Source organism: Porites lutea, chromosome 5 (assembly GCF_958299795.1).
Source record: "Porites lutea chromosome 5, jaPorLute2.1, whole genome shotgun sequence".
Classification (NCBI taxonomy): Eukaryota; Metazoa; Cnidaria; class Anthozoa; order Scleractinia; family Poritidae; genus Porites; species Porites lutea.
The window spans coordinates 40,935,513-40,961,423 of record NC_133205.1 but is presented as its reverse complement, the minus strand read 5'-3'; the positions used below and the strand labels follow the sequence as shown (position 1 = coordinate 40,961,423).

At 37.2% G+C, this 25,911-nt stretch overlaps 2 protein-coding genes across 3 annotated transcripts in view; one reads left to right on the top strand and one right to left on the bottom strand.

The window, feature by feature from the left end:
• Nucleotides 1-14,245, top strand: part of LOC140937683 (uncharacterized) — a 29,341-nt gene extending 15,096 nt beyond the window's left edge. Inside the window, exons 1-2 of one of the 2 annotated variants that reach the window (XM_073387245.1) lie at nt 7,240-8,436; nt 11,826-14,245. In XM_073387245.1, coding sequence (XP_073243346.1) covers nt 7,353-8,436; nt 11,826-12,664 — 1,923 coding nt within the window. In that variant the 5' untranslated portion in view covers nt 7,240-7,352 and the 3' untranslated portion in view covers nt 12,665-14,245. Of the gene's footprint in view, nt 1-7,239; nt 8,437-11,825 lie in introns of those variants that run through there. The other variant, XM_073387246.1, reaches the window with a different exon arrangement.
• Nucleotides 14,246-15,278: 1,033 nt separating this feature from the next.
• The window catches only part of LOC140937680 (WD repeat-containing protein 47-like), a 15,791-nt gene continuing 5,158 nt past the window's right edge, over nt 15,279-25,911 (bottom strand). The window contains exons 3-8 of the mRNA XM_073387240.1: nt 22,102-22,405; nt 21,170-21,253; nt 20,397-20,688; nt 19,779-20,050; nt 18,551-18,793; nt 15,279-17,770 (exon numbers count right to left, since the gene is read on the bottom strand). Coding sequence (XP_073243341.1) covers nt 17,460-17,770; nt 18,551-18,793; nt 19,779-20,050; nt 20,397-20,688; nt 21,170-21,253; nt 22,102-22,405 — 1,506 coding nt within the window. The 3' untranslated portion in view covers nt 15,279-17,459. The remainder of the gene's footprint in view (nt 17,771-18,550; nt 18,794-19,778; nt 20,051-20,396; nt 20,689-21,169; nt 21,254-22,101; nt 22,406-25,911) is intronic.

Below are 25,911 nucleotides of genomic sequence, written 5' to 3'. Positions count from 1 at the left end.
CCCACGTGGCTAGTATCTATGCTAATTAATTAGAACAAAAGAAAGCGTTTACGTAGGCAAAGTGTTCAACTCCTACATGACTAGCTCGGTACACGAACATGGCCTTCATTTCATTGTTTTGTACCACCAATGTGGCAACTATGACGTTATCTTAGGGGCCGACCATTTAACTCTTGAGGCGGGGGGTGGGTGATTTCTGGTCATCAAGAACTTTTTTTCTAGGAATCTGATGGGCAGGATATTTTTTTCCCTGTTTTTCCCATAAGCTTTCTATTACATTTGTGCTGCATGCAGTTTTTTTCTTCCGACGAGCGCTTGCAGGAAATTTTCAACAGAGATTTCATGAAGAGCACCTTATTTCATGTTGTAGGACACCGTAAAACTTAAACACTGCAGCCGCAAGTTAAAAACTACTTCAAGGAGCTACGTCATGATTATGAATGAAAGCATCAAAAAAGCATCCTACATCTTTCAAGTTTGTTTTCTATACTGAGAATCAATTTGAATCACGTCGTTTCTCACCCATCCTTTACTGTTTGAGTTACTCTTAATTCATTCCTGTATTTTTATATTGGCCAAATTGTACCCTGTGGTTTACAACAATTTCAATGCGGGGTTACCATGGAGTGTTCTCTTGCAAAGTCAAAAATCAAATCGTTTTTAACTTGAATTTGGTCTTCAAAGCGGTAAGAGAAGGTTATAAATGTCTTTACTTTTAGAAAAGAAGCGAGATAAATTAAGCAGAGAGTAAAGGGGTTTAAATTCTTATAACGGGGAGTTTGGGCTGCCTACAGGTGCGATTTAATGACTCCATATAATTACGCCAAATTGGTGACCATGGCTACAGTTCGTTCTCCGATCCTGCGTGGGCGAGAAATCGTACGTTTTTACAAATATAACTCGGGGCTATATACCAGACTTGCGAAGTACCAATTCGGTACATGTACTGGGAAAATTATTGACAAAGCATAAACGCTTGCATCGTCAGTTTCTGTACAATTAAATCTGTGCTAAAACTTGAGGATTTATTTCATTCGTGTTATTGGAATCGGTCTTGCTGAATTTTACCAATACATGGTCCAGTGAGCGTTCTACAAGCATGAAGCCTCTTAAACCGCGACGGAAATTGAAAAAGATTAACCGCAACGAGTCTATATCTACCTTGAGCGCCTGCATCTTAGTTTTACATACTTCATCCTAATTTATGTTATTATTAAGACTGTTGACTATAATAATTTGTTTTTCTTTTGCAGTTTTCTGTAGAATGTACTGATTAGCGGCAACTGCTATAGTCATTGCGTTATTCTTCCTGTATTTAAAATCAGCTAGCGCTGCGTTGCTGGCGATAAAAAACTAGCGTAGCATGGCGGTTCTCGCAGTTTCTCTGCCCTCCCCTGCCTTTATTATTATTTAGCGCGTCCAACCAAAACCGCCATGCTACGCAGGCTAACAAAAAACAATCGGCGGGCGTTTTGTTTTGTCTTGTTTGTATCAAACGTAAGCTTGCGGTTAACCACGTAAACCACACCTCGATCATTTAATGACGATGATTCAGTTTTTGCCCATTTAATGATCAGGAATACGTACAAAATATGATATAACCCCGCGACGAAGTCGGCGACATTAACTGGGGTAATTTTAAAAACCCTGCTTTCATGGCCGATTAAACCCCATCTTATCTGTCGACAAGATCGGAAAACGGCTGCTCTCTGCGCAAACTTGATGCTTTCCTCAATAAACCAGCAATAAGCTCCGTGAACTGCAAGAAGTCAGGTTAAATTTCATATCCTGTTTCAAGAGTGTCAAACGCGGAGGAGACGTACGTTCCCATATGAAACAGCAGGGGATACGCGCTCTTGGTCTTCTTTGCTCCTAGTATTCCAGGATGGAGCGAAAGAAAAAAAAATATTATCTAAGAAGAAAGAAAGAAAGCTGAAAGAAATATATCGATGGCATTTCTTTCTTAAAATCATGAGCTTTGGGTCTCCGGTCAAAATAAAATTACTATCTTATTTGGTTATTTGTCTAAGAATCAGGAACGTTCTCGGCTCTTCATTAGCAACCTGAGATCAGGCCCAATTTGAGCGGTTCTCATACATTCTCTCTAACGGCGTTTCGCATGCCCGCCGGAATGTTATTTACAAAGCTAAACGAAAATAGAGCCTGATCTCAGGTTACTTCATTAGTGTTATTATTCACAACGATTTTCTTCTATCGTGACCGTAAAAATTAACAACTAGAAGGATACTTTGATATATTGTTAAAGAAGTCAAATTTGACTTGGAATAGGAGCTTAGTAATCGACCCCTGCCTGGGAACAATGGTAGTGTTTTTTAAATATAAGTAATTGATTTACTAAGTGAATGATACATGATCAGGAGCCGATCACTTCTGACATGATGTTGTGACAAATTGTTAGCGCGCGCTATACCAGTTGGTTAAGACTCGGACTTCCTCATCCTCGGAGACCCAGGGGCAGTTAGTCGGGTCGCTAAAATGTTCGTGGTGAAAGTTTACTGTAAGATCGAGACGAGCCCCTGGGCACTTACTCTTACCGAACCAGTTCCAGAAGCGTTTGAATTGCCTGCTTCTGATTGGCCAGAAAAAAATTTTTCTGGCCAATCAGCGAAGAGAAGCTGCCGGGTGACTCTCGTGTTTTCTTACACGACGTAGTTTTCCTCATCGATCGCCATAGTTGCGTAGCCCGTTCAACGGGGAAAGTTTCTCGACGAAAGTTTCAGAACAAAATGTTAACAACCCGCAAAATTACAACCTTTAGCACGGCTACAAGAAACAAACACTCTCCGATGAATTTTTAGGGCGGATCTTTCCAAGGTATCGTAAATTTTTTTTTGCTGATACGATACGCGATGCATGACTTTCACTTTCCACATCTTGATTTGCTCACATTGTCTAGTATACAACGCCAAGCTTACATTTTAGATGTCCATGTTCGTTGCACGACTTCTGAAACTTTCTACAGCGTGAAAATTTCCGTTGCACGGGCCACGCAACTACGTCGATTGATCGTGGGAATTGCTGGCTTGCTGCAGTGCACGCACCTTCTTGCTTTCGCGCCAAAGTCCCTTACCGTACGTATCTTAAATACAGCCGTTATGTTTAGTTCGAAATCTCGGTCCGGTTATGTGCTGAATCCTGACTTGTTAATTGAGGTCGATTTTTGCAGGCTGTGTGGGTTTATTTTTACGGACAAGTGAAGAAAAAAAAATAAAGGTGAGTTTGTGAAAATGTTTGAAAGTGGTTGGTGTGAAAGTTTTGGAGGGCGATAAACGCGCAGTGTGTGACACGTGTAGGTACTGAGTTGAGAAATCGTGGAAGGGTGGGATGTCTATATAGATATTTTTGTAATCACTAAAACTTTACAAGAAGTGAACGCTCTTAAAGAAATTCCAGGGAGAAGAGACCAAGGAATAGGGACACTTTCCAAAGATCCAACTTTAGCTCTTGATTTAAAGGACCTGGGTCTCTGGCTTACTAAACCGCATAAGAGAACCTAGGTTAATCTTCACTGTGATTAGAATTATGGCTAATATAGTATAAATGAATTTTTATTATAAGATATTTTCTAACAAATACATGGATAAAAGTAATTTCACATAATATGTGATTTTTTGCCAAACTATTTATCTATGCTCAACTTGATGTTTCCCCTTACCGACCCCCTCAAACACATCCACAGTGCCATTGTTTTAACTCCCTTGGAATTGAATCTACAAGATTGGACTTATCTTGAAAAAATAATGCTGCAATATTAACTATTTCCTTTGGTGCATTTGTTTGATATTTCATAACTTCCCTATCATAATTCTCCTCATCTGACAATAATATTCTTCATTGATAATTATTTTTAAATCTTTAAACACCCTCTTCAGAAAGGTAAAAATCGTCATTGCATGGTCACCATTCCACCCAGTGTCTCTAAAATACTTTCCACAGAACATAATTTATCACAATTATCAATTATTGTTTCCTGTAGAAGACAATCAGAGAATATAAATTCTAGAATACAAGCAGTGAAGACTTGATTCTTGAAATTCCTGTCACAGATCATTTTGATTTTCTTCAAGCAGACTAACAGTCTTTGGCACTGATGTCGCAACATAAGTTGCTTGGAATGATTCTGCTGTTTTCATTACTGTCGTCAAAAAAGGAAGGAGTTTTTTCTCTTCTGCAGGTTGTACACTTAATAAAATCTAAAAGAAGAAAGACTTTTAGAATTATGGAAAACAGTAAGAGACAATTTCAGCACAGTTCCCTTTCTTCCAGAGAGTGTTGGAAAACAGTTTTTGTATGTTATGTGTAGGTATACCATATTTACTTGTGTATAATGTGCACCTGAATATAATGCACACCCCATTTTTCTAGACAGTTTTCAAATAATATACTCAAGTATACTTGTTGGTCACCTAGTAAAACAAACCCTTTGGGACAGAAAGAATCACCAACAAATACCCCAGCATAAATGTTTATTAACAAATTAAAATAAAATATTACAGCTCCCTAGTATATACATAACTCAAGCAGATACATAAGTAGACATGTGAACTCCAATAAAAAAATTTTAAAAAAATCTCAACAGCTTAAATATAAAATTAATGTAATGGCATCTGTAGTTCTGTATTATGGGGTGTTTTTCCATTTATAATATGTAAATGTTCAATTGCACTATTATCTTAAGCAGTCACAAGGCTTTCTTCATCAGCTTTCAATTGTCAATAAATGGTGACAAAAAAACATGATAATTCTTGTGAAGTGTCTGTCAGTTTGTAGATATAAGATTACTGAGCATCCTTGAATAAAAGCCAGATCTACTTTTAAGAATAATGAGGGTCCTGAAGGGGGGATATCAATCCCATTGAAACTGTTTCACCCTCAATTCCCATCTTTTACATTTTTTCCCATTCTCAGTGACTTAAATCACAATTTCCCAGAGCAACAACATCCCATTTTACCCCTTCAGAACTCCCCACAATGAATTCAGTGTAGCACCCTTCCTAGTAAACTAATCAGCATACTTACCAATGAACAGCTGTATGTACCTGCAACAGGATTCATCTGGTAAAACTCCTTAAAGAACATTGCCCTGAATTTCTTGTCCCCCAGTTAATGATTCCGGGCTTCCGTACAACAAAGAAAACGCTCCCTAGCCATTCAATATTTCTCGATCTTTTGTTTTGCTTTCCCCTAAGAAACCGGCCTGAATTCCTAGTGACCTCGAGTACTTTACCTGGTCCTCAACAATTGACATGAGAGGTGAAATCACTATGACCAATGGATTACTAGGGAATTCATAACCTTTAGCATCTAACGATTTTTAAACCCCCTAGCTTATAGCCAACATTTGGAAGGTTAGACTCTTCTTTCAATTGCCCAAAAACATCTCTTCTTTCCAGAATCTTCTCAATAAAAAATCTTTGCTTCGCTTTGAACTGTACCACACGAAACAAAGACAAGCCTTTTAATTCTTCAAGCGCTTGTAGGAGGTCTCCCTCGAATCTAAAGTTAATACTACTATCAACTTCGGCAGAATTCGTACGGTCAATTGCTGTAAGCTTTTAAGCTTTAAAGTTTCGAAAGGAGTATGGAGCGAAAGCAAGAAGAAGGCACTGCAGCAAGCCGGCATTTCCCACGATCAATCGACGTAGTTGCGTGGCCCGTGCAACGGAAATTTTCACGCTGTAGAAAGTTTCAGAAGTCGTGCAACGAACATGGACATCTAAAATGTAAGCTTGGCGTTGTATACTAGACAATGTGAGCAAATCAAGATGTGGAAAGTGAAAGTCATGCATCGCGTATCGTATCAGCAAAAAAAATTTACGATACCTTGGAAAGATCCGCCCTAAAAATTCATCGGAGAGTGTTTGTTTCTTGTAGCCGTGCTAAAGGTTGTAATTTTGCGGGTTGTTAACATTTTGTTCTGAAACTTTCGTCGAGAAACTTTCCCCGTTGAACGGGCTACGCAACTATGGCGATCGATGAGGAAAACTACGTCGTGTAAGAAAACACGAGAGTCACCCGGCAGCTTCTCTTCGCTGATTGGCCAGAAAAAAATTTTTCTGGCCAATCAGAAGCAGGCAATTCAAACGCTTCTGGAACTGGTTCGGTAAGAGTAAGTGCCCAGGGGCTCGTCTCGATCTTACAGTAAACTTTCACCACGAACATTTTAGCGACCCGACTAACTGCCCCTGGGTCTCCGAGGATGGGACTTCCTTAACGATCGTCGATATCCCAGGTGGTACAGAAGCGTGACATATAATTATAACTAAACTGACGTAAGTCCCTTCCTGCTAACTACTGACTAAGAGAGTTTTTTAAAACTGTTTTCGGACTGGAGGTATACCCACTGACACCGTCGAATGAAGCTTGAGTTTCTCCCAAACTGGTCTCTTTCGGACTTTTTTGACACGGAAAACTTGATTAATCGAACAGGTTTGTTTCGTGATGGGAAAGCTTGATCAAAACGTCCAGTTTTCGCTTTTATACGAACAATGTTTCTTACAATGTTTTTCTTTGCTTACGTCGATAGATAGGTTTTTAAAATCTCGTGGGCGGCGTGACGTGATCATTTGTAGGTCCAGTTACTAAGGAAAAAGTACAATAATTTTTTCTTCCCTCAGTTCCCACGGATTCAAAACGTTCATGCGCTCCTGCCGAATTCGAAAACGTGGTCACTTCGTGGTTACAATGAGTGACTGAAGCATAAATTTGAAAAAGGCATTCGGAAGGAGCCTATTACCGATAGGCTGCTGATTAGGAAAATTTAACTGAGAAAACAGAAATTGAAAGGTAATGATTGCAAAAAAAAAAAAGATACATAAATAAATAGAAATATTGCCTCGAAAGAACTAGAAACAAACAAATAAACAAAGAAAACGAAACAGAAATTTCGACCAGAAAAAGCAACATTTTAATATTGCCTCATGCGGGCTCATGGTTTGTCGCTTTCAGAACAAATTTTACCCACGTGGAATAAAAGCCCTTACATAACCCCCGAATTTAATGGGTTTATAAGTGTTCCGCAAGCTAAGTGGGACAGGAATGAATAATTGCAGTTTTATTGGCCTCTTGGGATGTAAGCTATTTTGGGAAATTCGATCGGAAGTAAAGTGTGATTGGCTAGTTTTGAATGAGCAATCATTGACAACTTGAGAATAATGACGTCAGAGACAACACAGCCAAAAATTTTTCTAACGAATTTTCTGTCTCAAATATCACGGCTCAGCGGGTCACAGAGGACTATGATTTTAGTCTCGGTCAAGAAATCGTGATCGTAGATTTTTCATTGAAGATCGCGATCTTTCGTGTCCATTATTAGCTGAATTTTCAAGGGAATGGCAGGAAAAGAGAGTATTTACAGATCAGAGACGTCATTAGATTCTACAGGACGGGCCACGGAGTGGAACAGAAATCCACTTCGAATTTCAGGTGCTCAAAGTTTTGACGTCTCACCGCAAAATTATGCTGAAAGTATTCTAAACGTTGGCTCACCGCAGAGACGAATTAATCCCGTCTTGTCATCGTCTCACAGCCACAGAAATGGATTTTCTAAGAGCATGTTCGATCTTTCTTCATCGCGAAACGGGTCTCGAAAGAGCGTTATGTTCGAAGAAGATATCTTCGAGCACAAAGAGATGTTACAACGGGCTAGGAATCGCTTCAAAGAACTGGAACTTAAGTACCCTGAGATATTTAAGAATTCTAGAACTTCTTCGGTGTTGTCTTCCTCAGAGTCGCCACATTCTGGGACCATTGATCAATCAGAGTCGTTTGAACTGAAAGCAGTGGAGCGTCAAGATATACAAACATCAAAAACAGATACATTACAAGTGCTAGGAAGTGGGGAAAATGATTATAACCCTTCCACCGCTGTTGCTATATCAAGACGAAGACCGCCACCTCTCTCAGTGGCTATGAAACTCCACAATCTTGAGGACAGTTACGATAGTGCGTTCGATGAAATCGACCACGATCGCGACTCGGTGAATTCGAAAACGTCCCACGAACCTACGCCAACCTGTTTGGGTGTTAATAAGCACTTTCTTTACCCCGGGGATAGCGTGGAATCGGACAAGGATAGCGGAATATCGACAGATCGTACTCCAAATTCGAGAACTGTCAAACCAGCAGTATCCGTAGAAATGGGTCTAAAGGGTACGCAGACACTTCCGACGAAATCGCAAAGTTTGATTGCGTTGTCGTCGTCAAGGAGGAATTCCCTAGAGTATTTAAGCTCTGCCTCTGATTTTAATGTAGAGAGGGTAGACCGCCGAGGAATTCTCAAATCTGTCGCTTACAGAAATCAGGAAATCAAATCTGAAAGCTTGGATAGCCCTGGTTTTGCGGCCAACCATATTCACTGCAATCAAGGAAGAAAAAGTCGAAGTGGGTCCTTGTCTAATGGCAACAATCGGAGGGGTGAGTTCTCGGTTAAATTATATTATTGTTGTAGTTCGCGACTTCTCACCTCCTTTACTGTCTCTTTTCACTCGGTGTTTATTTGTGCAACTTTGGTTTGCCCCCGCAAATACTAAATAACCCAAGTTTTGCAATAATTCAGAAGATTGATATGATCGATGTCTGGCATATAATCATGATCCCTTCGTTTAGAAGCCTGAAGCGTGTAAAAAATTGTAGCATTCAGAACTGTATTCGCTTTAGTTTTGTCTCGAAAAAGTGGCTTAAACTAACTATCCAATTCGCCCAAAAGCCAGAAAGTTTAACCTCGGTATTTACAGTTGGTTAGCTTAATTTTCTACGTCTAGTCCATAAATCAAAGGCAAAGATTACGTTAATGTATTGCTACCTAAGAATTGTCAAACATACACACACAAAAAAAAACACAGTCGACAACATATAATAGAGTAAATTTTACTGTTTCGGAACTGTTTCTATTTTTGATTCCTGTGCTATTTATAAAAATTGTATTTTCAGAATCGCGAAAGCACACATTAAAATGATATTCATGGTGATTTGTCACTTGGGGGCATCCTTATAACAGGAAACACCATCAAATAATGCTCTTCAAATTTAAATATCTGCAAAATTCACTTATTTGAGGGACTGATATTTCTGGTGAAAATTCGATGAAATGAGTCTCTTCATGCTGATATGATTTTTTTATGTACAATGTAAATTTTCTTACAAGCAAAGTTCGAAAGCGATTGCCAGATACTCTTTTGGTCTTCCGGTAATCGGCCATCGTTTCCGTGGATTGACGCAAAAGTAATGTTTTGTGTTTCATTAGATGCCCGTCTAAAAATAAAGTTAGACCCACAACTGTAGAGAACGATCCGTCTGTGTTTGCTTTTATCCTCTTCCAGCCCGGAACACCGAGAAAGTTTCCACTTATTTTAAAATCGAAGCTTGCAGCAAAATTTCGTGCATGTCGGACTCGCCCTATGATCTGTTAAGAGCAATTTACCAATCTATCAATGGCCGATCTTTTTATCGAATGTTTATTCAGTGATTACTTGAAAAGCGGTATAAAATTAGTTGTGGAGTGAAAAAAGGGCCGATTTATTGTGAGGCAAAAAGCATAGAGCTCTCGTATTTATTCGATAATGGCAACATTTACTGCCGGGAAACTATGATTGGCCGCGTATTTGACTAATTTGTTACTTTTATATTTAGAGAATCTGCCTTTTAGCCAGGTGTTGTGAAAAAGCAAAATTGAATCGACTCGACACTAATTTTATTTGAGTTTAATAGACAAGGAGCGCATTTTTTTAATGTACGCTAAGATAACTTCATTGTCAGTTTAAAGCAATTTTAACCGACGTGCTTGTGAATAAATTGATTTTAGAACGCTTTGCTCGGTATGATCTATATATATATTGTGGCGAGTAAGAAATTTCCTCTGACGCAAAGATGTGATTGTTTATGTAAATAATTTACTTATACACGCTTAAAATACACTAGTTTACGTCTTTCAGATATTTTTGGAAGAATATCAGGATGCGTGAATTAAAGATTGTAAAAACCCTATTTAAAATTGACCGGAACATTTCCACTTTCATTAAAAAACATAGAATGTTTTTTTTCCGTCTGAAGAGACTAAGGAGGAAGGAAGTGAAGTATATTAAATCTTACTGTATTCGAAATTAGGCTGTGAAAATTACAAATAATTGAACTCCGATTGCAACACATCCTAGGAAGGCTATATATTGTAATTTTCGAACGCAAAAAGCGCTGAAGTAATTGCACCCTCGATCAAGTGTTCTTTTTTCGGGGAGCGTGAAAGTCGCAGGTTCAAAATAGAGTTAACACGCTTGCTGGTACCAATTTTAACGTTAACAGCGAGCGGAGAAATGATTCAAAATTTTATTAAAATAGCAAGTCATTTTTTTGGGGACGGACTTTGAACAAAGTTAATTACAGTTGCTCAAAAAAAAGAGGAAAATTAAATGATGGACCTAAATACTCTTGGCAATAATATTAACATAGTTAGCTTTTGGTGTTGTTTTTTTTTCAATACAGTACACGTTTATTTTTAGTATGGTTTGTATCTAGTTCAATCAAATTGAGCTTTCCTCATTCAAGTTAGAGTATAAAAAACATAGTGCGTGCACACAGCAACAAAAAGGCAGTTGTGAACATGCCTTGAACTCTCGCATGCAGGTTTTTAAATTTAGCAATATTAGAAAATATTAAAATACTAAAAGCATTTAAGTTGAGGTTGCTTGGGGACTAGATAAGGAATGAGGAAGCGGCTAGTTCTACACAAACACGATTTCCTCACTAAAAGTTTTTCACTTCCTACTCTATCGACGGTCAAGTAATCTTCAGGATATTTACTTTTTACATCTTATTCGGTGATTTGTTTCTGAATTGATTGAATTGAGTACACATGTATAAATACACAAAAATCAATGACCTCAATTTGAGAAAAATTTCATCATTGCCAAAGAGCAAAAACCTCATTTCAATCATCACCAAAAATAAACTGCATTCTCATCACAAGACTCATTTGCATACGATGAAAGTTTACAACACCCAATCACAAAGTTTTGCTGATTAAGATTCTTCTTTTTTTTACCACTGAAGTATTCACGTGTTCCAAAGTAATCAAAGCTTTCAAGCAATAGAATTTGTAGACCGACCTGTTCGGAAAAGCTTGACATCTTTAACATTGATCTTTCCTAAGCTTTCTTCACAAAACATACATGGCGCTCTGGAAAATTTTTGTATGTTGTTAGTCACATTGCAATTCTTACCCCCAGTTTCCACGGTCTCCGCTAGGAATGCCTGGGACCGTGATTCCCCCCCTTTTGGAGTGCTCAAACACACACAAAAAAGAAAAGAAATGCTTGCATTTTTAGAGTATCATTGTTAAAGCATGCTTGACTAAAAAATAAAACCTGTTTAAAAAATTTTTAACCTTTAAGCATGCATGTATGGTGAAAACCTGTGTTGAGCAGACAGATTGGTGCAATGTTCATTAAATGTAGAGGCGTTGGCTTAATATGAATTGCGTAAAGGGGATATGGAGACAGCAGTTTGGGAGTTAATTGTTTTGCCAGTTGAACACAGTTTGCCCATTTAACATGGGGTTCTTTCAAAACAGGTTTTACTGCAGTCTAGTCTTAGCCTGTGTTGCTTGCAGATGTAATCTAACGTCAGTAAGTAATGTCTGCGAAGCAGCACCAAAATCCTTGTTCTGGGCCCCCAACAGACTCAATGAAATTCAAAATTAATCCACCAACCAAGTATGTTGATTTATGCTTCTAAAAGTGTAACATTCAAAGTAGTAATGTATTGCGATAGAATTTTCCTTGATTAACAAATTTCTTTGCTTTTCTAAACAGGTTCAAGTATCTATCGCCGGAGCATTTTTTCTGAAAGTCATAGTTTTAGTGGCAGTCAAGATGAAACTGATTCTGATGCTGAAACTGTTTGTAGTGTGCAGAGTGAATTTATACTGCGACCACATATGTCGGCACGTCAAAGATACTTCAGCACCTACAATCTTAATCCAATTTCTGAGATCACATCTGATCCAAGAGACATTATGGTAAATCACAAATGGAGGAGCATGCCGGAGCTCGCTAGGAGCAACAGTCTTGGAAGTAGTGGTGACTTCCTTCATGTTGGCTTTGATGAGAAGAAGCCAAAGAAGAAGAGGCGTAAGTTTGGGCGTCGATCTGGTCTGTATATTGTAAATGATGTACCAGTTAGTGAGAAGCCCAGGCTGTCTGTGGACAAGGGAAAAAGCAAAAGTAAGATTTTCAGCAAGAAATCAAAGAAACAATCTTTACATGTCAATGAGCTGACCAAAAAATGGTTTGACTCTCGAACAGCTGTGAGCCGGCCAACTGGGGGCCAGAGCTTGGGAAGAATTGTGGCAATGAGAGAAGACCTGGGAAGTGCTTATGTTTTGGAATTGCAACGATGCCCCGGTGGATTATTTGGCTTTTTTATTCAGAAAGGTTTCAATCAGTACAGGAAAGGAGTGTTTGTAAGCCGTATTATGGACGGTGCTTCAGCGAAATTCATGGCAGGACTTCTTAATCCTGGTGATGAGATTCTTGAGATCAATGGAGAGAACACATCCTGCAAGACTATGTCAGAAGTCCATAACATCCTTGCAAATTCTGACAAACTTAATTTGACTGTGTTACCCATCTTAGGTCGTAAAGACTGGTAGCTTTATAGTAGCATTTTACAAGTAGGACATGAATTTAATGTATTATAAAAATAATAATAATAATAATTTATTTCATACCATTTGCTGTAAATGTTGGTCACTGACCAAGGAAAGTAAAAATCCTTTCTACTGATCCTATTTTATCATCATAGACTAAAATCTAAAAATTGAATATTTGCTTCCTTAAGAAATAGAAATTGAATGTGACTCAAATCTTATCAGGTTATGAGCCTTTTTATGCTAAGTGTATCTCACAGTCTGCATTTCTGGTGAAGATAATTTTAATGTATTTGAATTTGTTTGATTAGGGAGGCATGCTTGTAATGTAATAAATATTATAGCAAGCATTACGCGAATGTTTATTTATGAATGTCCCTTGTTAAAATAATAGTTCTGTGAAGAATTTGACTTCAATTTTTTTACCTATGACTAGCACTTAATATTTGATGACTATTCTTATATATGCTTCACTACTTCAGGTCTGAAGGACGGGAAGTTTTGCCATGGCTTCTTTTAGCATGATCCCCAGCTACTTTTACAGGAAATAGAAAAAAAAAAAGAAGAAAAAAGAACTTCCTAGGTGTTGAATTCCCCACCTGAGTATACAGTGTACCCAGCAACTTGAAATCTTAGTGACAGCCCCGCTTCAGTCAAAATACTCAGAACACAAAACATATGATTTTTCATTCACAGATATAATTCTGCGGACTGAAAACATTGTAGTTTCTCGTAACATTGTCTTCTTCAGTGCTTTCAATTTTACAAATTTATTTTTGTCCTTGTATAATAACACACGAAAGAAAAAAATTACATTTTATTTAACAGAAAACATTGCTTCATGTGATTGTACATTTTGATATTGAATATACCTCCACTCGACAGACAAATCTAAATTTTTTTGTTAGTGAAACTTGACAATATCATGCATATAATTTATACCAACTTTAGTCGTCTAAAATCTTGGTTGTTTTGATCCTTTTTATTAGCAGGGTGGTCCAGACGTGTAGGGACTCCACTTGAAGCAAGTAGTAATAAATTAAATTGAAGAAAGTTTGAATCACAGGTTCATGAAAAGAATTTGTTATTTTTTGAACTAGTAACTTATGTCTTACACAACCTATTGATTGATTGATTGATTGTAAGACATTTTCATGCACAACGAATTAATATTTTTGTGAATTTCTATTTGTGCTCACCACTTTTGATTTTCACAATTACATTCGACAGTTCACTGAATAGTTAGTGGATTTATTTACCTTTTAATAATTACACAAAGACACTAAACATTTCCATACTACATGTACAAAAATTTCTGCCAACCAAGGCTCAATGTTACCATAGATAGCTGTTATTTAAAACACCGCCTGTTTTAACTCAATATTAAGTAATGTATGAGTGAGAGAAAAAATATTTTTGTTTAAAATAAGTGGTTATAAGACTTTGCCTTATGGTGGAATGACAAATTCAGCATTTGCAGATTTATAGAACTGAAGTAAACTTAATTAATTTATACTGGTTCTATTGAGATACAAGCATGTATCAAATAGGCTAGTCTGTAAATAAATAGTACTGTTGGATCAGTATCATGGTATTTGGTTTGTCAAACTGGGGTTAAAAAATCTCATGCCAAGGCTGTGCTCTAAGAAAAATTGGAGGGATCCCAGTGCTATGTACCTGTGAAATCCAGGGAGCCCAGCATAGGATTTCTATGAAGAATTATCTAACATCCTGTCAAAACTAATGCGTTTTCAAAATTACGCATTTTCGTTGTCATCGAAAACACATTGATGGATTCCTGTCCACATTTCTGTTTTGATACATTTTTGACTGTCCACGCTAAAATGTTTGGAAACAATGAGAATTGCATTTTGCAGCATAAGTTGAACTCTGTGCACCAAGCTATACACACAAGTTTTTTGAATGTACACACTAACATGATATGTATGTGTTTTTGTTTTGATCCAGTTTCAACAGCGTTTTCAAATTGATGAGTTTTCAATAACGCTCAGTGTATTAGTGTGTGTTTCAAACAAATTAAAAATGCATTTGGTGGATGGTGCCTTAGGTTTTTAAGTCCCCCTGGGAGCAAAAGTTAGGCACAAGGGGCCAGTGGGCCAGCTTTGCATGCAAACACAATAAATGATTACAAAGTTATCCTTTTGGGAGAATGATCTGCTAGAAAGTGTAGCAAATCAGCTGAAGTGACTAAAATGAGTGGAAAATGCACAGCCTTGTAAGTGAAAGCCCATATTTTCTGAAGCTTCCCAAACAGATTAGCATGAACCATGCACTTGTTCTGTTTCTCCATGTAAATGGTAAGTTCCCTGAGGTCAATGGAAATGCACTTGCTAATTTATTATTTATTACCTATCACCACCATAATAAATTTCCATAACAGGGCTAAACTACAATAAGTAACATTTCACAAACCCTTTAGAACAGTTTCCCATTGGAGCTCACATGATATCAGCAGATTTGTCCTTGGTCTTGCTGGAAATGCAAAGAGGATGATTAGGACCACTTTTGAAAAAAAAAATACTGTTACATAGAACCCCTTATTCATAGGACACCCCTGGGCACAACGAAATGGTCCTTTGAATAGAGTTTGGGCTAAGGCTTGTTAATAAGTTTTTATTGACCAACAAAGAAAACATTCTCGCTACAGAATACGCCGCAGTCATTATTTCAAGCAGCGGGATAATATAATTATAAAAAATCATGATCAACTTTTCTCTGTGATATTGTGTGTTGAATTCCCCCCAACTTAAAAGTGCAGTACATCAATTTTACGCGAGAAAACTCTTGTTGTGACAGATGTCAGCACTGTAATCAGTGTACACTTCAACTTGTTAATCCTCTTTTTGGTCAATAAATTATCCTTGTTCACTACCCATTGCACCAAAGTCTAAAAACACTCACACAGCTTTAACTTCTCTTGCATAAAATACAAATTTATTCTTTTAAGTTAAGTCTGGATTGTTGTCCATGTTTTTATGCATACACAACAAATTATGACAACAAATTAGCATAATCCTAACGACCTTTTAAATACTAGTGTATATCTCAATATTTTATCTCATTTTCTCCAAAATCATAAATAAATTCAATTAATTTTCAACCAACATTATATACAACTTGTAAATGGAAAAATAAATTAATAAGTTATTGTTATCACGTTCGTACCTAACTTTGTTTGTTTAGTCATCATGCATGAAACGTACACTGAGTCAATAGTGACAAGAAATGTGTGCAACCTTTAAATACAGCTATCATAAATTAAGCATACTGATCATTTGTATAGGCAACAATAAATAATTTTGATTGACAGTGTTGAAAATGTCCTTTGTGAGCCTATCCAGACAGATGTAATTTTAACTTGAGCTATGAGCCTAAATGCTGTAAAATAGTTGTATGACAAGCCGATAATGTTTGAACAGAGGATAATTCTTTCTCTCTGATCAATAAGAACTCTCATTTAAACAATGATACAAAAAATGATGTCACCAACTGCAGAAGATTCTGAATTGTTCAATACTTGCAGGAAAAATGCAACATGCAACTAATATGCCACCTTTCTTTGTGTAACTAGTAACCAGACATTAAACTTCAAAAATGTGGAGAGAGGATGAAAAATCTGAAAATATTTTAACAGCAAATTCTTAGTAATAATTTTCTTGTTCCAAACCAATTTGGTAGTCACCAACCACAATGGTAACCAGGGATTACAACCCTGAAATTTTATAAAAATAAATCAACATCTGTGTAAATCTTGTCAAAATAAATGGGCCTTTGATCTGACCCTATCCTCTTTGTAATAAATGCCTTGTTTTCTGATGACAACAACAGTAGACAACAATCTCCTTAGCCTGCATACCTGCTGGGATTAGCAGGCTGGCACTGTATTGGTTTGGCAGCAGAGCATTAAGAAAATTGTGAACCAGTCAAATTTACTGTGCGTGTGACAGCTCTGCAACCAAGGAAGTACCACGTGTGTAACTCTCCCACCAGCTACGCAGGCTAAGGGCTCTGCAGCTCACTACTGTATTTATTGCAGCTTATCATTTTTTACACTTCAAAACAGAAAAACCTTTTATTTGGCCCCTTACATTTTGTCCTCAGATGCACATATCTAGTATTTCACGAGTCGAAGTGACTCTGAAGAGGACTACAACACAGGTTATGTTGAAACATCAGTCTGCACCACTCTGAACAACAACAGTCCTACTCAGGACTACGTTCACCTGGACGATCATACTCAGGCCTACTTTTGAAATGACTCCTGGGTTCAAACTTTTCACAGTATGTACCATATTTACCCTTATCACCAACTCCAAGGATGTCCCTTTTTTACTCCTGGAGTTAATAAATAGGATAACATAGTAGGTCGATAAATAAATGAATGAATGAATGAATGAATGAAAGAAGAGTCGTGGATGAGAGGACAACAGACATGCCCTCTTACAATACATTTTTAACATGTGAACAGTAAGCTTGTATGTCAGCATACAACACAATGTCAAATGAATTTTAGATTTGTGAATGCCGTCATCACCGTTGTTGCCTTCTCTTTGCTAAATCTGCATAACGTACCAGCAGTTCTAACATTTAAGTCCGTGAACAAACTCGGACGCTGCAGTGTTAAAATTCAAATTAAACCTCTCTGGACAGCAGTACTTTTGTTGGTTTTGTTTTTTTTTTCAATACTTTACAAAATACATCTTCTTCTTATTTTTACTATGGTCACATTGATGTAACATAATGAGCCTCCTACTACCAACAAAGTCATTTTTACTTTTCAGAATTCAGGAGCCCAAAGATTGACAGTTCTATCAGCACTGGAGCTTAAGAATGCAAGAAGGCTTGGATGCCAGCGGCACTGTATCACTTTGTCCCTGTGATGTGCAACAACTGTGTAAGGAGGTATGTTAAGTTCTAGGTCTTTCCTGATGTCCATCATAATAATACTAGTGTCATAGGATCCTGTTAGAAGAAAGTTATTATCTGGTGAAAAACGCACTGATCGGCAGTCCATTGTATGTGGGGTGAAAAGTTGAAGGGTTCGTCCTGCTGTAATGTCATATATCATGCAGCTACCGTCTTCATGACCTGTCAAATAGATACAAGGGTTAGTTTGTTTTAAACAGGGTGTGACTGTGACAAACATGACGCAATGCAGTGCTGTGGAACCAACCAAGGGGATAGTTCGCTGCAAGCTGTACACAAGCCAAGCTTGTCACCTTTTAAATCGTCATCCAAAGTTTTGGGCAAGCTGACCTTACAGTATTGGATACCCAAAGTTCTGTGCAAGAAAACTAAAGTTATAACTTTCCCTTTATGGGTTTACAGGTTTTTGCTTTCATTTCACCCTGAAGTTAGCTTCAAATTGCATTATTCTTCCGATCACACATATACAACAAGGCTCTTATCTAAGAAAAATTAAAGGGAGCCCAGTGCTCTGAACCTGTCAAATCCAGGGTGCCCAGGTATAATGATGTTTACTAAAAAACTACCCATGTGTAAAAGTAAGGTGCCATGGGCTATGTACCACCAATTTGTAATATTTGAAGGTATTGGACAACATCTTTACACACTATGAGCCACAACTACAAAGACTCCATAGTAAGCTCAGCAAGTAAAAAAAAAAAAACAGTAGTGGTTGGTGAGATTCACCTCTTCTTTCTTGACAGGCTAAATTGCTAAGACCTCCAACAATAATATGTAAGCAGATAATCATAACACAATTTGCCAAAATGTAACATCAAGGACAATTAATATTAACAGTTAGCAACAAGAAACAATGTCTGCAAAAAAAAAAAAATTCTGTGACATAATTACGACAGCACAGGTTAACCTTCCAAAGCTGCATAGTAAGTAGTTAATATTTACCTGAAGCTAACATGTTGCCAGATGAATTCACACAAACTGAAGCCACACAACTATCTCCAGTGGCAATAGCATCTATACAACGCTGTGACCGCAGATCCCACAGCCTGACAGTATTATCTGCAGATCCAGAGGCTATAATATCATCACTGTCAGCGTACACAGACATGATATGCCCTGAGTGGCCCTTGAGTTGTCCAACTGTCTGACCAGTGCTGCAGTCAGATATCAAGATATTCCCATCACCTAAAGTATTTGACAAACTCATTGTTAATAATTGAAGGAGAGAACCTGTGAATGTCCCTCTACGTTAGTAAATGTTTGACATGCCCTTAGTATGAAATGCTCATTTCAAAGACAGGCTCTACAACCATTAAAACGTTACTTTTCTGGTGATAGGTTACCTTAACCAGGGCTGTCAAAAGTAGCCAGGTGCCGGCGAAAATCACTGCCTACTTGGTTAGTATCGCCCAGCTACTTTGCTTGGCATTTCTTTATAGATGGCGTTTTTTACATAAAATATCCCTGGACTGGCTGCTTACTTTGACAAGCCAGTTGTCTACTTCAAAACTTTCTGACAACCCTGATGAACGCAAACTAAGTCCATTGAGGCAGCAACCCTTTTCAGGACTAAAAAAAATTGAAAAGCAGCTTAACTTTGTCCCTAACATTTTGCTTGCCTGGAGCAAATTCATGTTACACCAATGGCAGCCACATTGGCTACACAGCCTAAGTATAATAAATTTCTCTAATAGTGAGGAGAAGTCATTACATCACAATGCCATGGTAGCAAAATTTCTGGATGACAACCAACCGAAAACGTCACTTAAAAAGCGAATTTGCACTGTTTCAAATTTCATAGATTTTATTCAGTTTCATTTAATTTGTCAAATGTTGGCGAAATTTCTGAGTTGAATCCCAAAGGACAGTATCTAAGTTTACAAAAAGGGAAAGAAAAATTTTGTGTTGTGTTCCCCTACTCCAGAAAGCAGGTGAATGAAATTAGGAGGCTTCATGTCGCAGTCAAGCAACGACAGCTAAGAAATGTACAAAAAAGCATGATGTGCATGCAAAGTTGTTGTCTTGCCAATCTAAACCTATTGCTTTTTGGACATTCTAGTTGCCATTGCCATCGTCGTTGCTTAAGCTCTCTTTTGTTGTCATCTAAAAATTCTGCTACCATGGTAACATTACATCACACTTCTCCTCTCTATAGAATCTTCATCAGTACCTGCTCCACCAGACACCAGCACTGGTGTGCCACTGGCCCTGGAGACAAATGCCAAATCCCTGACAGTGCCACTATGAATGGCTAGCTCCAATCCTGGCCAGGTCACAGAGCAGGTTTCCACATCAAACTTCATCATCTTGATACTTTTGTCATTAGAACCAGTGGCGATGATATCTCCAGTGGCACTCCAAGCTATGCAGTAAATGGAGCCACGGTGGTGCCGGTTACTTTTAAACAAAATTGTTGGTTGTGGAGGCTGATCATGAACACTTCTGTAAAACAAGAAATGTATAATGAGGCCAGTATCTTAGATAATACAGTAATCACTGTTAACTGGGAATCGAGACAAAAATTAGTATGAAAATGGAAAGAGGGGTTACCATGGTAACTTTGAATGACAATAGAGTGAAGAGGTAATGACGACACAAAAACTAAATTTGTGAAACTTAGGGATTGGTTGTAATATCCACAAAAACTGATCCAAGTAATAATATATAATATACCTACGCCACTGAAAAATCTGAAAAAAAATTTATGTTAAACCAATTCTTTTTCAATCTACTGCTTTTTCATTGGTATTTTACATAATTTTATGATATTTAAAGTCAAAATTTATACCTCTCTACTCTCTGCTGTGAATGCAAACCCTCAGCAGTGCAAACTCTTAACGTTTTGGAGTTTGAACCAACAGCAAATAAATCACCAGAAGGATGAAAAGCTATAGCTCTGATGGCCTGCACATCCTCTAATGTGGCCACAGTGTAAAATTTTAAATCTGATGGGTATTCCAAGATTTCTCTTTGTTTCTCCAGCAGTGGGACTTGTTTACTATGAGTTACTGTGGTATTGTTGGGTGGTGTGTTGGTGGATGGTTTTCGAAACGTTGTGTTTACTGTTCCTGAATCTCTTCCTGCAAACAAGATAATGAAAAAACAATCATATTTGAACTTAAGAAAAACTACTAAGGATGTCAAAAGGCAGAAACAAGAGCAAAAGCTTGGATCTTAAAATGAAGATGTTGCCCAGGAAGCAGAGCTCAGTCTCAAACATGAACCATAAAAAATTTGGGCACCCTCGCTTGGCTGTACTCTGGAATAAGAATACATTAACTCTACTTAAAATGCCTTGTTTTGGCTTTCATTGCATGGCAAAATCCAGACGCGCGGTGGAAATTAACAATAAAGATGAATGTAGCATTCTAATGATCCAAAACTTTGATGTTGAATAGATTTGCAACAAATTTCAGTGTCTTTTTATTCTGGAATACGATCACCTTTAGGAAACAAAGCAGGAAGTTTGCGATAATATTTCATGTTCACATCATTTGCAGAGAAACCGCAAGGGAAAAAATAATTTTACTGATATTACTTCTAAGTAAAAAATGTGTGTACCTTTCGGAGTCTCATTGTTAGCTCCATTGTGTAAGTGTTTTATTCCTTGAGGATAATTTTCACTTGTTACTCCTCTTGCAGAACCTTAACATAAAATAAGAAATTAAAGCTACAGGATCACGGTATGTTAAAAATAATCTCAACAAACAAAAAAGACAAGTGCATAATTACTAACCAAAAGTGTAACAGGTTGAACACAAGACTCACTTCAACTAGTCAAATATGAAGCTAAATGCGAAGTTGTGACAATGTCATACAATAACAACATAAAATAATTATCATTGTAGCAAAACGTGAGTTTAACCATTTGTCCCTGGAAATTTTGCCGAAAAACGCACTTTGAAGCTAGTCAAGCAGTTTCCTGGTCACTGTTGTGCTATAAAGAGCTAAAACTTACCATAAAGCCATTTACAGGTCATACACTTCGAGAACTTTTGATCCAGATGCAAAATATTAGCTTGCGAAGTTTGGGTATGCGCAGAAAGCAAACTTTTGATATAGTTTTTTAGTTTAAAAGTGACACAGCAGTCTTGACTTTTACTTTTCGCTTTCTCTCCTCCCTTCATTTTTCGCTTTTCTTGCCTCATGTTTTTCCTCTTTTGCTGGGCATTTAGTGGGCTTCATTTTGGTGGGAAAAGGTTTTCGGAAAGCTTTTAGGATCTCAGAATTAGATGAAAGGAAAGGTAGGTGGGTAGTGGAACAAGCTTTCCATGCTAAGTTCTCTTTGTTCTTTGTTTGCTTTTTCCTAACAGATATGAAGATGAGGTCCAGCTTGTTAAGTAAGGGATTTATTATGGGACTGAAATAACTTTTCCTTGTGGAAACAAAGCAGGCAATCTCACTTGTGAAGACAATCACATCCAGTTTCTGTTTACTTTCAACATGGAAAAAAGGGGTAACAGTACTTCTTTATAAAGCCTGATAGCACTTACTGACATCCACCACAAATGTTGTGCCAGTCTTTGGAGGCTGTCCATTTACTCTGGTGCTTTGTTGGACACTTTCTTGCTGTCCGTTGGGGTGTGCCTGGGGTCCTACAGAGGATTGACCACTAAAACCTAATCTGAGCTGAGCAATGGTGTCAAGTCCTTGAGCAGCAATTCTTATTTGCTTGTTTTCTTCCTCAGCTCCTGCCTTTTGTCTGGAACTTGGCACAAGGGAACGACGTACTCCATTAACTTTGGGTCCTCGCTTGACTGTTGCTTGATGATTGAGTGAGTCTGTGTTCTCCTTATCCTAAAAATAAAATAAAGATTCTGAGAAAGATATCAAATATTATGTCATGACACCTGTGCAGGTTAAATAAAAAAAATCATAATTCCTGACAGCATGGAGCCCTCAGAATCCAGCCAAAAGTGCTGGCTGTTCCAATCTCTGAGTTATGGAGGAACTCTGACGTTAGCAGTAGTCAAGATAGAAACATTAACAAAATAAAAAGTCCTCCACACTAGAAACACTAAAACTAATCTTATTTTCATCCCAATAGAGGGATACAAATAAACCGCCATTTTTGCTTGATTGCATGGGCTATGTAAATATGTTTTTGGTATTAAGGGCAGAAACAAGAGAAAGAAAGAGTTTTCAACACAACAAAACCATTTTCAATTAAAATTCTTAAATCTAAGGGTTAATATTAATATCTGCCAAGTTTCAGAGTATGAGGTATTTTGACTGTGAGTAAAATTTCAAGAGGAGATTTTAACCTTTTTGCCTAAGTTTTCAGGAGGCTGCCGACAAAAAGAATCCCACAACAGGGAATCAATAAATAACTACCATCGTGAATCAAAGTAACTACACCTGAGCAACTTGAACTCAACCTAATCGTCTTTGTTAAAAATCTATAAACAGCAACATTGATAGGGTTTCCCGCAAACAGCAACACAAAAAACGTCTTTATGGGCATGTTAGTAAAATAATCATGATGAATTCAAAGACAAGGTTGTTACCTACTGGACTAGCCAAGAATAATGTTAAATTTCTCCTAAACCGAAAGCAATTTTCACTGGGGTACTTGCACAAGTTCATTGCGCAAAATATTATTGAAGTGAAATTTAGTTTGTACTTTTCAAAACAATCCTTTCATGTTTTAAGAGAGCCATTTTCAAAACCTTCAAAGGTCTTATTCGTCTAGATAACACTCTTAATGACTCTCACTGAAAATGAACCTAAATTATTGCCTATGAATTTAAAATGATGACACTTTCCTTAACACTGCTCAGACCATGGTAACCTTCCATTAACTATGAACAAAAAAAATTGACAGATCACTGCTCCATAGTTTATAGTAGACAGAAGTATCACTACTGTATCCAGAGCACAAGTCTGTCTTAAATAACACAATGTTACATAGATCAGTTTTGCTGTTAAACATTTTTATCAGCAAATCTTCAAGTCTTTTTTAAGGACATTAAGGAGATGCTTTAACAAGAGCACAATAATTGCCTTATTACTAAATCCACAATGAACATACAGTCAAATTTGCTGATCAACTCATTTAACACAATGATGTAATTTTTGACCTTGAAAGCCACAGCAACAGAAATTAATCACCACACCGATGAATCTTAACCTAACCAGCAAGATCCACACCTAGTTTATTTTGATTGAGTAAATTCATTCTATGAAAACACAAGAAGACACACTTCAGGATAAGTTTACAGCAAGAGATGTTACTTAAACTGATGAAGAGCAGCTACAGACAGGTACAATGATAAAACATCAGTATTATGAATTCAGGACCAGTCTAACATTCAAGTAGCTAACCAAGAGAAAGTTACTGTTGCTTCATTTATTATTATTTTTTTAAGGATCTTGAAGTAACTGCTCAAATGAACATTTCAGAGGTTTTGTCCACTACTGGTACCTGTTTAAGCCAATGGAAATGACACACATGAGTGGCCACCAATGTGTCGGCACAGACAGGGGCATAACAACACAGGTACCCGCAAAACAATCAAAACTGTGAATCACAACAAATATGGCAACTGGAGGTATGGCCCTCCCTGTCTTGCACTCTAAATAACTGTAATGTTAGAACAGAGAATATAGCAGACTGTTTTTGAGCCAGGCAAATATGACTGATAATGAAATTAAGTTTAATCATACTATAAGGCAATGTGAAATATATGTAGTTATGACAAGCAAATGACAATCCAACACATACATTCTTAAAAAACTCCTTGTAAACACAGTAGGAAAGGGAAAACCATTTGTACCAAGAAGAAACAATAATGTTTCCTAGATCAGTGTGGGTTTCACAACAAATAACAAACAAAGAAATGATGGGTACTCAGCAAGACATGATCAATTTCCCACTGCAGAGATGTGATTAAACCAGTGACCTGGCTAATGGTCTGTCAAGTGTGGAAACTTTGAAGAACCATGAAATAAACAACACACATGGATTGCAACACTCTGATAACTTAGCAGTGAGCCTTGAAACTATCCTATTTCACTTACTTTGAAGGTAAACACAGGCATTTCTCTCCAATGGCTTAGATGCAAAAAGTTATGTTGCAAATCACTCCTTCCTTGCTTTCTACACACTTCAAGGCAGTGACTGGGGTTTTAAAAATTACATCAAAACAGATATGATGTCATTGGGGGCTCAAAGCTATGCAGGTGTGAAGAGGAGTGAGTTCATCTCTTGTTGATTAACCACAAGCATGAGTTGTCCAGTGACAACTTAAATACACAGGGATTTTATCTCAAGAGCACTTCACAATGAGCTTAAAGAAAAACTTGACTGAAGATTTCAAATTTCAAACCATTTGAGAGATTTATCAGAGTCATAAAGAAAAGCCAATTCACAGAGCAAATAGTAGAAAACCACAGCTCGTAAGCTTGGAAATTAATTGTCACAGTTAACTCTTTTGCTCCTTCACAAGATTATGGCAAGTTGATTCTTCACTTAATCTGTGAACAGAATCCTATGTATGATGTTACCATTCAAATCAAACCTCTTTTTCAGATCTTTTACCATTTAAATGTACCATTTAAATCTTAGTACTTATTTTTCAAAAAAGTTATGAATTTATTTCTTTAACCTCTACTAGAAGAGAAAGGGTGCCTCAAATTCAGAATAACATCACAAAACAACTCAGTCAGTTCAACAGGTTGGCTTTTTTCAGTGCCTTTAATCAAAAGATAAAGAGTTGATTAGATACTTATTTTTAACAAAAAGCAAAACTGTTCCTAGAACGCATCTACACCTCATAAGCAAATCTTACAAAACTGATATTCTTGATGGATGTTGCAGTTTTTGAGCAAGTCAAGAAAGATTAAATGAAGATGACTATCCTGTAGTTCAAACTTGTGTCCAAATGACCAGCAGTTTCATCAGGACATCATTTCCAGACCTGACTTAAATTTGCTTGACAGAACATTCATGACAAGACAGTATATTCTGATGTAAAAATGCTCTGAAAATATAAAACCAAAAAGAAATTTTCCCAAAAGTAAGAGTGCTGATTCTGAACAAGAAAATGTTCCAGAAAATGGAAAACAAAACTACCTTAGCACAAACAACTGAAGCCAACAGCTGCCAATGGATTTTGCATGTGAACTTATGCCTTTGGTTAAGATTCTGTGTCCACATTACTTAAAATATGACTAATATTGAAAGTTTTCAATTTTTAATGTCAAAGTGAAATTTGACTCTAATAATGGACCCTCCCCCAAAAAGTGAAAAAAGTCATTTCTAAATAATGAGTGAAACTCACTGATCAAAAGCATGTTAACAG